This window comes from Nerophis ophidion, linkage group LG07, assembly GCF_033978795.1.
Source record: "Nerophis ophidion isolate RoL-2023_Sa linkage group LG07, RoL_Noph_v1.0, whole genome shotgun sequence".
Classification (NCBI taxonomy): Eukaryota; Metazoa; Chordata; class Actinopteri; order Syngnathiformes; family Syngnathidae; genus Nerophis; species Nerophis ophidion.
The window spans coordinates 66033468-66045620 of NC_084617.1; the positions used below are offsets into that span (position 1 = coordinate 66033468).

General features: G+C 41.1%; 1 protein-coding gene across 1 annotated transcript in view; it reads right to left on the reverse strand.

Annotated features, from left to right (window-relative positions):
• The window catches only part of LOC133556712 (transmembrane protein 132D), a 144809-nt gene that overhangs the window by 38320 nt on the left and 94336 nt on the right, over positions 1–12153 (reverse strand). Inside the window, exons 4-5 of the mRNA XM_061906893.1 lie at positions 9847–10033; positions 373–516 (exon numbers count right to left, since the gene is read on the reverse strand). Of these exons, the coding sequence (XP_061762877.1) occupies positions 373–516; positions 9847–10033 (331 nt within the window). The remainder of the gene's footprint in view (positions 1–372; positions 517–9846; positions 10034–12153) is intronic.

The window sequence follows — 12153 nt, forward strand, 5'->3', positions numbered from 1 at the left end:
CAATTTGTTCACATACGGGGAAAGGAGGGGGGAACTTACAGGTCAGGGCCCAGACTTTCAATTTCATTAGGAAACAAAGCCGGCTTTCGACGCGTAGCCGTGCTCAGGTTCACGGAATAAAAAAAAAAAAAGGAAAAGTCAAGAGGACAAGAGCGGTGTGGCGGACTGCGGGGGTAATTTGCGCTGAGAGATTGATGGGCGGTGCTGTCGAAGTCCAACTAACGGTTTGTTTTGCTGAGTGGAAGCGGGGGAAGAGGTGACTTTGCCAGAGCGTATTTGTCTACCGCTGTCACTTACAGGACCAAACGCTCCTTCCCTGGGATATTTTCTTTGAGCGGGTAATTGAAGATTGTGGACGTGAGTAAATCCTACCTTGAGAACGTCTTCATCAGTGGAGCTGCACTCTGCGTATTGAGACACATCCGTGACCAGGCCGTCCTCTTCCACCGCAACCGTCCTGACGGGGACCACCACCCTCTTTCCGGTCAGAACTGCCGTGTTCAGGATCTCCGTGTCCTACAATTAAACCAAATCCAACAATACACTTTTGCATTCATTTAAAATATAACAAGTAAAATACTTAAATGTGTAAGGTAAGGCTGGGCGATATATCAGTATACAAACCCCGTTTCCATATGAGTTGGGAAATTGTGCTTGATGTAAATATAAACGGAATACAATGATTTGCAAATCATTTTCAACCCATATTCAGTTGAATATGCTACAAAGACAACATATTTGATGTTGAAACTCATAAACTTAGTTATTTTTATTTTTTTTAAATAATAATTAACTTAGAATTTCATGGCTGCAACACGTGCCAAAATAGTTGGGAAAGGGCATGTTCACCACTGTGTCACATCACCTTTTCTTTTAACAACACTCAATAAATGTTTGGGAACTGAGGAAACTAATTGTTGAAGCTGTGAAAGTAGAATTATTTCCCTTACGCTTCATATTTGCGCCACACATTTTCAATGGGAGACAGGTCTGGACTACAGGTGGGCTAGGAAAGTACCCGCACTCTTTTTCTACGAAGCCACGCTGTTGGTAACATGTGCGGAATGTGGCTTGGCATTGTCTTGCTGAAATAAGCAGGGGCGTCCATTTAAAAGACGGCGCTTAGATGGCAGCAAATGTTGTACCAAAACCTGTATGTATCTTTCAGCATTAATGGTTCCTTCACAGATGTGTAAGTTACCCATGCCTTGGGCACTAATGCACCCCCATGCTATCACAAATGCTGGCTTTTGAACTTTGCGTCGATAGCAGTCTGGATGGTTCGCTTCTCCTTTGGTCCGGATGACACGATGTCGAATATTTCCAAAAACAATTTGAAATGTGGACTCCTCAAAGCACAGAACATTTTCCCACTTTGCGTCAGTCCATCTTAGATGATCTCGGGCCCAGAGAAGCCTGCGTCGTTTCTGGATGTTGTTGATAAATGGCTTTCGGTTTGCATAGTAGAGCTTTAACTTGCACTTACAGATGTAGTGACGAACTGTACTTAGTGACAGTGGTTTTCTGAAGTGTTCCTGAGCCCATGTGGTGATAACCTTTAGAGATTGATGTCGCTTTTTGATACAGTGCCGTCTGAGGGATCGAAGGTCACGGTCATCCAATGTTGGTTTCCGGCCATGCCGCCTATGTGGAGTGATTTCTCCAGATTCTCTGAACCTTTTGATGATTTTATGGACCGTAGATGTTGAAATCCCTAAATTTCTTGCAATTGTACTTTGAGAAACGTTGTTCTTAAACTGTTTGACTGTTCGCTCACGCAGTTGTGGACAAAGGGGTGTACCTCGCCCCATCTTTTCTTGTGAAAGACTGAACATATTTTTGGGAATCTGTTTTTATACCCAATCATGGCACCCACCTGTTCCCAATTAGCCTGCACACCTGTGGGATGTTCCAAATAAGTGTTTGATGAGCATTCCTCAACTTTTTCAGTATTTATTGCCACCTTTCCCAACTTCTTTGTCACGTGTTGCTGGCATCAAATTCAAAAGTTAATGATTATTTGCAAAAAAAATAATGTTTATCAGTTTGAACATCAAATATGTTGTCTTTGTAGTGCATTTAACTGAATATGGGTTGAAAACGATTTTCAAATCATTGTATTCCTTTTATATTTACATCTAACACAATTTCCCAACTCATATGGAAACTGGGTTTGTGTGTGTATATATATATATATATATATATATATATATACATATATATAATTTGTTTGTGAATAAGTATATCCGTTTGGCCACCGTGTTCAATGGAGAAGTCTGATCTACAAAATTTGCAGGCATCATACCCCTTCCCCTTCGAGCTGTCCTGGATGAACTGAAATTATTTTTTCCAAACATTTTGGAACTTTCAAGCATACTTCTTCTTATTCGTCGTCACCATGTCTCTTCTTCGTCCTTTTGCTTCGTCTCTGTTAATGTTTTTGGACATTACTACTTGCCGTAGTTTTGAAGCAATGCATGATGGGAATCCGGATGTTGTGTGTCAGTGTATTAACGTGCCGGCTGGAATAAACACATGCTAAGAAAAAGTTCCGTGCCTGCCTACTTTATAGGTTATAGATAAACCTATAAATAATGGAGACATATATAATAGTCTCCTTTTCAGGTGAGAGAGGAGGCTAAAGGTAGTGCCTTTAAGGCATGCCCCCAATATTGTCGTCCGGGTGGAAATTGGGAGAATGGTTGCCCCGGGAGATTTTCAGGAGGGGCACTGATATTCGGGAGTCTCCCAGGAAAATCGGGAGGGTTGGCAAGTATGGTATCAATCCACTACCAAATATAGCGGCCATATTGATGATACGAATACTACTTACCGTGGATTGAAAGACTTATCCTACTTTCAAAGCGGTTTTCCTGCCTATCCTCCCGCATCCTATCTGGGGCTCCACTACTCTGGAATGCCTTATTGGTAACAGTTAGAGATGCTACCTCAGTAGAAGCATTTAAGTCCCATCTTAAAACTCATTAGTATACGCTCGCCTTTATATAGACCCCCCTTTTAGACCAGTTGATCTGCCGTCTGTTTTCTACTCTGCTCCCCTCTCCTGCGTGGAGAGGTTGATGACCCGCTAGCTGTTCAAAGTCGGGACCCGGGCTGGACCACTCATCTGTGATTCAGTCTCTGCGCTGCTGAGTTGTCTCCACTCAAGATGACCCCCTGCTGGCCCCACTATGGACCGGACTCTCACACTCTTAACTAGAGCCACTCGACATCCATTGCACCGGTTGCCCCGGGTGCGGGGTCCCCCTCACAACTGCGGTCCCTTCAAGGTTGCTCATTGTATCACAATGGGTTGGTTTTTTTCTTGCCTTGATGTGGGATCCGAGCCGAGGATGTCGTTGTGACTTGTGCAGCCCTTTGAGACACTTGTGATTGAGGGCTATATAAATAAACTGTGATTTACTGTTTGATTGATCCTGAGGGAACACAATCCTTGCTACAATGCCCTCCGAACGTTACATTAATTCCACATTTGAAATTAAAGTGCACATGATATTCAAATTTTGAGTTCCACCTGAATTCCTTTGTGGTTTCCAGGAAATGTGTAATTTCCGGCTCAAAGTTAACACTCCGAGGTAATTGCTATCTCAGTCTCACTAACTATACATGCGTGACGCATATGCTTTTCTGCATCCATGAATGCCCAGATTGACGCAGATGGGTGTGTGTCTTTGCCGTGTTAAATCCCACTATTGCAAATAAAGTTCAGAGTAATTGTGTGGCGTGTGTGAGAGTGCGTGTGTGCGTGAGTGAGCGCACACGTGTGCATGATAGTATGAGAGCGCTGGAGCGTGTCCCGGCCGGGCCTGCGAATGATCAGTTCAATTCACCCAGAAGACGGAATAAAGCAGATGGATGCATGTCTCTCGACTGTAAAACTGGTCTAAATGAGGCAGAAATAACTTGTCTTATTTCTTTGAAGCCTTTCACTGTCATTGTATTACGCAGGACCGCATTTTCTGGACCATAGGGCGCACCGGATTATAAGGCGCACTGCCGATGAGCGGGTCTTTTCGGGTCTTTTTTCATATATAAGGTACACCGGATTATAAGGCGCGTTATAGCGGTCAAATTATGATTTTGTTCTAACTTTGAAACATGTCCTTGTGGTCTACATCAGTGGTCCCCAACCTTTTTGTATCCGCGGACCGGTCAACGCTTAATAATTTGTCCCGCGGCCCGGGAGGGGGGGGTGTCCTTTTTTTGGAAAAAAAAAAAGGGACGTTTTTGTCATGAAAAAGGGAGTTTTTTGTGGTTGGTGCACTATTTGTAAGTGTATATTGTGTTTTTTATGTTGATTTAATAAAAAAAATAAAAAAATATATATATTTTTATTTTTATTTTTTTTAATTTGTAAGTGTATACTGTATTTTTTATGTTGATTTAATTCAAAAAAATAAATAAATTAAAAAAATATATTTATTTTTTTTAATTTCTTTTAATAAAAAAATCTTCTGTTGGGGACAACTGGTCTACATGGTCAAAATGTCACACATATTATATTTTACAGTCGTTTTGTGGGCGGTCTTATTTACGTGGCTCAACTTCGGCAGCGTCTTCTCCCCGTCAGCGGTGTAGCGTGCAAGGACGGGGAGTGTTTTGTCTCGTCTTGTCTTGTCTTTTCTCATGGTATTGTTAGTGTGCTGGAGTTTTTCTTGTTTTGTTTATAGGGTATTGTTCTTGTATTATATTGTTTATGTTAAATGTGGAATGAGTGAGAGGGGTCGGGCTATTATAAGCAGCTGCTTCATCCAACCCCTTTTCAAGCCTTGCATAAATATCTGTGCCAACATGTAAAAAAAAAAAAAAAAAAAAAAACTGTGTTTAGTTGTACTGTGCAGGTTTGAAAAAAATATTTCAATCCAAAAAGAAGTGTCAAAAGATGAAGCTAACTGTTTTAATGACATTAAGACTTTACTTCAATCAACAACGGAGCAGCATCTCCTCATCCGTGGCTCACCCGTGCAATAACAATGCCGGAAGTGTGTCCCGTGAAAAACCCGTCCGACCGGAACTCTCTAAGAACTAAAGTTCCATGGGTGAATTATGTAAACTCACTACACTGGTAGTTTTTAGCGCTTCCATAGCGAGATATAAGTTAGAACTTTACGCTACTTTGTATTAGAAACGGCAAGAGTAGAGGGTGAATGTCCCATACATAACGAGAAGATAGTGAAAAAGAAGCTTATCGACTACGGCATTCCCGCGGACTACAGTGACGGACGTGCGCAAATTTTCAGGAATCATGCAGATCTCAAATACACATCAGGAAGTAAGAAAAGTTGGTTTTGCTTAATATTGTCAAACAAAACGTCAGATAATATGTCAGCTAATTGGTGCCATTTTATGGTCCTTATACACACACCATAATAATACTTAAATCTCTGACTACGACAGCCATAAATAACGGGCCGACAATCAATCAAGTGGTACGGCTTCAAAGTCGTACTTGTTAGGAACGCGCGTGGCTGCCGTTTTCGTGACCCCAAGATGCAGGAACCAGGAGAGCGAAGAGAAGGTTTGATGAGTTTTATTACTCAAACAGAGAGGAGAAAGCAGTCTTGCATGAAACGTTCCAAAACTTAGAATGTGATCTTCGAGCACTGAGGACTGCTCGAGTGAAAACATAAATAGACATATGCCAATCAACGGCTGGTGAGGAGAAAACGGTGCTCCGCGGTACAAACAGGAAATTTAACAAAATAAGAGCACTGACGGGAAGTAAACACAAAAACAAGGAAAACCAACAGAAATTAAGTGACCGATAGTCACAGTACTAAAACATTTCGACAGTTTTTTTGGAGTGCCGTGTGTAATGTTCTTTATTTTCAATTAAACATTTAAAGTTTTGGTGTTGTTGTCACGGCGGGGTTGCAGCTTACTGTGCGGTTCCTTCTCCCGGGATGGAAACGGACGACTCAGAACAGGACTTGAAGGTAGGAACGTGATTTAATCTTGACAAATCATCCAATTTACAAAACAAAGGCAAGTGTGCCTATAGCACGCGGAAGCTAATCAATCAATCTATGTTTATTTATATAGCCCTAAATCACAAGGGTCTCAAAGGGCTGCACAAGCCACAACGACATCCGCAGATCAGCGCCCACATAAGGGCAAGGAAAAACTCAACCCAATGAGACGTCGATGAGAATGACTATGAGAAACCTCGGAGAGGACCGCAAATGTGGGTAACCCCCTCCTCTAGGGGAAACTGGATGCAATGGACGTCGAGCGGGTCTGACATAATATAGTGAAAGTCCAGTCCATAGCGGCTCTAACATAATAGTGAGAGTCCAGGCAAGGCACAACTTAGTGCAGGAAACATGGAACTATGGATATGGAACCTCACAAAACTGTGGCATGAAATAAACAAGACTTACGTAGACAAGGCATGAAGCAAACAATGACGCCAGGCGGACTGACTGGCAAAGGCAGGCTTAAATAATGCCTCTGATTGGAGCCAGGTGAGCGTCCCGAACACCAGAGGCAGGTGAAAACAATGAGCAGCCATGGCAACCAAATTATACCCAGGAGTCACAAACAGGAACTAAAGGAGTCCAAAACGAAAAGAAAATTTAAAAAAATGATCCAGACCACGGATCATGACAGTTGTTTACTGGCGGTATATTGCAGTCTACACGTATCTCTTATGTGTGACTGCCATCTACTGGTAACACTTATCATTACACCATGTACCAAATAAAATTGGTTCGAGGTCGGTAAGCACAACCAGAATTTTTTCGTACATTAGGCACACCGCGTTATAAGGCGCACTGTCGATTTTTGAGAAAATGAACGTTTTGACGTTGTTTACTGGCGGCACATTGCAGACCACACGTATCTCGTATGTGTGAGTGCCATCTACTGGTCACGCTTATCGTTACACCATGTACCAAATAAAATTGCCTCGAGGTCGGTAAGCACAACCGTAATTATTCCGTACTTTAGGCGCACCGGGTTAAAAGGTGCACTGTCGATTTTTGAGAAAATGAAAGGATTTGAATCAATCAAAGTTTATTTATGTAGCCCTCAATCACAAGTGTCTCAAAGGGCTGCGCAAGCCACAACGACATCCTCAGCTCAGATCCCACATCAGGCCAAGATAAAGCTCGACCCAATGGGATGACAATGAGAAACCTTTAAGTGCCCGGAAAAATACGGAACTCCGTCGTTTGTGACTGTTAATTGGTTCCAGGGCTCCCTGTGGTAAATTATTTGCTGCTAATTATCAATTATAAATAAAAGCTTCAGACAAGCTAACGGGTCCATGATGGTGACTTCTGTTTTGTTTGAATAGCCCTTTTACTGCCATGTTACAGGCAATGTTTGGAAACAATAAGGTGTTTGAATAAACATTTACAAAAAAAAAAATATTTCTCCTTTCACAACATACCAGTATGTGTAAAAATAATTTTTTCTTTAAATATTTTGTGTTAATTTTAGTTTGACTTTTGGTGTTGTTGAGCTAATATGCTAACATAATTACGAGTGTGATTGTGTTAGGATTATTAACAGTACAGTGGCGTTCTTTTGTATATTTTCAGTTTCACAAATTCCTCTGTAAATTCAACAAAACATCCCAGGGGAGTTATTCAGTCCGTTTAGCTGATTGAGATCTAGCTACCTGCAAGCTAATGGGTCCATGACGATGACTTCTGTTTTGTTTGAATAGCCGTTTTACTGCCGGGTTACAGGCACCGTTTGGAAACAATTAAGGTGTGTAAATAAACATTTACAAAATCTCTTTATTTAAATATCTCCTTTCACAACATACCAGTATGTGTAAAAATAATGTTTTCTTCAAATATGTTGTGTTAATTCTAGTTTGACTTCTAGTGTTGTTAGCATGAGCTAATATGCTAACATATTTACGAGTGTGATTGTGTTAGTATTATTAACCGTACAATGGCGTTCTTTTGTATTTTTTCAGTTTCACAAATTCCTCTGTAAATTCACCAAAACATCCCAGGAGAGTTATTCAGTCCGTTTAGCTGATTGAGATCTAGCTACCTGCAAGCTAATGGGTCCATGACGATGACTTCTGTTTTGTTTGAATAGCCGTTTTACTGCCGGGTTACAGGCACCGTTTGGAAACAATTAAGGTGTGTAAATAAACATTTACAAAATCTCTTTATTTAAATATCTCCTTTCACAACATACCAGTATGTGTAAAAATAATGTTTTCTTCAACAACAACGTTTTGTTGGTTTTTGTTTTACTTCTAGTGTTGTTGGAATTAGCTAATATGCTAACGTGTTTACGAGTATGCTTGTGTTAGTATTATTAACCATACAATGGCATTATTTTTGAGTTATTGAGTCTGTTTAGCTGATTGGAAATCTAGCTTCCGGCAAGCTAATGGGTCCATGACGATGACTTCCGTTTTGTTTGATCAGCCATTTTACTGCCGTGTAACAGGCACTGTTTGGAAACAATTAAGGTGTGTAAATAAACATTTACAAAATATCTTTATTTAAATATCTCTTTTCACAACATACCAGTATGTGTAAAAATAATGTTTTCTTCAACAGTGTTGTTAGTGTTAATTTTAGTTTTACTTCTAGTGTTGTTTGCATTAGCTAATATGCTAACATGTTTACGAGTGTGATTGTGTTAGTATTTTTAACTGTACTGTCATGATCCACAACTTGGATCATGTCATATTCTGGTTTTGGTTCTGCATTGTATCTCGTCTCGTTATGCGACTCCCTTAGTTCCCGGTGGCACTTCCTGTTTTGTTCCGTTTCTATAGTTACCCATTTGTGTCACCTGCCTTGTTTTTCGCACGCACCTGATTTTTGATTATCCCTTCTATTTAAGCCCGCCTTTGATTGCCATTCGTTCTCGGACTCTAGCTTGCTTTACACGCAACAGGTGACGTCACATTCCCGCATTGTGGTAACTATCTTTTGTACTCGATTAGCTTCCATGCTATTTTGTTTGTTCGTTTCCCTAGTTCACATGCTAGCGCTTTCTGTTCTCTCTAGCTCCCATGCTAGTTCAGTTTTTTTTTGTCTTTAGTGCCTTGTGCAAGTGTTTTCTGTTCGTAGCCTGTTTTTGTAGTTATAAATAAATCATCATTCCTACCTTCACGCTGTGTTCCCTCTCCGCTGCACCCACGAGAGAACGCAAACATCACCACAATGCCAACCAAGCGTCACACGTACAACGGCATTCTTTTTGTATTTTTTCAGTTTCACAAAGTCCCTTTGTAAATTCCCCAAAACATCACAGTGGAGTTGTTGAGTCCGTTTAGCTGATTGGAGATCTAGCTTCCGGCAAGCTAATGGGTCTATGTCGATGACTTCTGTTTTGTTTGAATAGCCGTTTTACTGCCCGGTTACAAGCACCGTTTGAAAACAATTAAGGTGTGTAAATAAAAATTAACAAAATCTCTTTATGTAAATATGTAATTTCACAACATATCCATATTTTTTTCTTCAAAAATGTTGTTTGTGTTCGTTTTTGTTTCACTTATAAACCGGTGCGCTCTAAAGTCAAGAAAATACTGTACTTAAAAACAAGGCAGATGTTTAATTTAACAAGTATATTTTATATTTTTGGCCATTGTTACATTACACAAAGTTTGAAGAGATAATTATTTGGCTTACCACTGGTGGAGTCTGCCTACCACCAGTACCACAAAAGTGTGTTTTAAATTTAAAAACGAACATTCAAATAATCATTGGTCACCTTTGATGTCTTTGTTAGTATGGTATTGTATCTTCTCTGCCTTATGTCACAGAGATTCCTCAGACAAATTTCCCTCAAGGCACAACAACCTTCACCCCGGACTCTGCAACATGCACGTTTCGGCCTACTCACCATTACCAGAGGGGCCAGGCCAATAAAGTCTCTCTGTGTGGTGTAGATCCTCATAGCTCCCTCGGTCTTGGCAGAACCTTTGGTCGGGAGCTCCAGCTTCCATATGATCACCTGACTGTCCACAGGACTGCTGAGTTCGTCAACCTCAAAATCCATTTGAAGCACCTCCAGATGACTGCCTTCATGTCTGGGATGGAAGAAAATGATTAGATTTGATACGTCGCAACTTCTTTTCTTCCTTTAGCCGCTGAGAAGGTAGCGAATATGTAGTTTCGGGCTTAATGATACACTTAAGCAGAGATGCTGAGAAACAGATGGAATTCGGTGGTGAATTTATTTAAATACTCGGCTATCACAGCAATCAAACAATAAATTGGATAAAGCATCTTCTGCTGCAAGCTCTGCTGGCGCACCTGGGACTGATGGAGGCGAGCAATATGAAGACCAGCTAACCCAAAGATCCAGCGCCGGAACGTAGTTAACTCTTCGTCGTAAGCATCCTGTCTCTGGCTTCCCTCTCACATACTTGCTCTCTCGCTGTGTCTTCCAAGTTCCCGTGTCTTATGTCCTTTGTGTTTCCCGCAGTGCTTTCCCTGTCTCCCGCGATCGAGCTGTGTGCCTCGACTCCCCTTTGGAATACGGACTTCCTCCCTCGATCCTTGACCCCATGCTTGGACACGGATCTCCTACGCCCTGTTATAGCCCCAAATTCCTGCCTGTCACACGAACACTCGAGCCTGCCTCTCCCATCCAGGACTTCCGCCACTCGCTCAACAGTCCCAGTAACAGACTCGTTAATTCCTACACATAGTCTCACTCCATACACCCCCTCAGATTTTTGTCACACCTCATACCCATTTGTAGATTATATTATTGTTTGATTTATCATATATATTGTAAATATATTTATATATTAAATACATACAGCTACTATGCCCCCTTGTGGTCTGTGCCGTCTACTCCCCCCTGGTACATAACAAGCCTAACATAAACCATTATCATAATTTAATAAAAGTTAATTGTACTTTTTTTCTTAAATATATAAAAAGCATTCATCACGTTCTTTTCATGTCATATAAGGCTCCATTGTTGCTGTTTTTACGTAAGAGGTTTTATCCGGAATTCAGTTAGCTTGTTGCTTGTTGAAATTTGAATCTGAATCAACAAAGTGGCCGTCTATGCAGTGCAGCAAACGGGGCACTTACATTTCATTCAATTTGTTGCCATCAGATCCAATCAGATCACACGTTGTTGACGTTGACCGTAGCCCTTCTAGGTAGAACAGCTGAACGTAACTTTCACGTCCCCTGTTTGACGTTTGTGTGTGTGTATATATATATATATATACATATATATATATATATATATATGTAGGCGTGGGAAAAATCACAAGACTACTTGATCTCTACAGAACTGTTTCATGAGGGGTTCCCTCAATCATCAGGAGATAATCTCCTGATGATTGAGGGAACCCCTCATGAAACAGTTCTGTAGAGATGAAGTAGTCTTGTGATTTTTCCCACACCTACATATTGCGCTCTACCACGGTATCGAGCACTATTCTCTGGATAATGCAATCAAGATATATATATATATATATATACATATATATATATAAATTAAACCAACATAACAAAGGGGTGATAGCTCAACAATGTATTTGTTTATCCAAACAACACATCACAGCAATCTTAAATGTCAACACACACACACACACACACACACACACACACACACACACACACACACACACACACACACACGCACGCACGCACACACACACACACACACACACACACACACACACACACACACACACACACACACACACACACACACACACACACACACAGACACACACTGTGGAACAATTTGCACCAGTCCCTCCGTGATCTTGACTGTGTCGACACTTTTAAGAAACATTTGAAAAGTTGGTGGGGCCCCTCAGTACATCACTGACTTGCTATGCCCTTACTCTTCAGGGCGTAGCCTTCCGGTCTTCAGGCCACGGTTGTCATAACTCGGCTTGGACGTGGATTGTTTCTTCGATGCAGATGAGAATCAGCACGAGTGTGGCGTGGACGTGAGTACATGGTTGTTTATTTAATAAACAAACAAACAACAAAAGGCGCTCACAATGGAGGAAGAAACTTGGCTAAACAGTACAAACGTGAAACAAAAACACCTGCTCGATGGCATGAAATGATGGACATAAACAAAAAGGACTTTGCACAAAAACAATTGGCTATGAACTATAAACAAAGACTTACTTGGACAAAATGAACAGCGTAGCAAGGCATGAAGCAG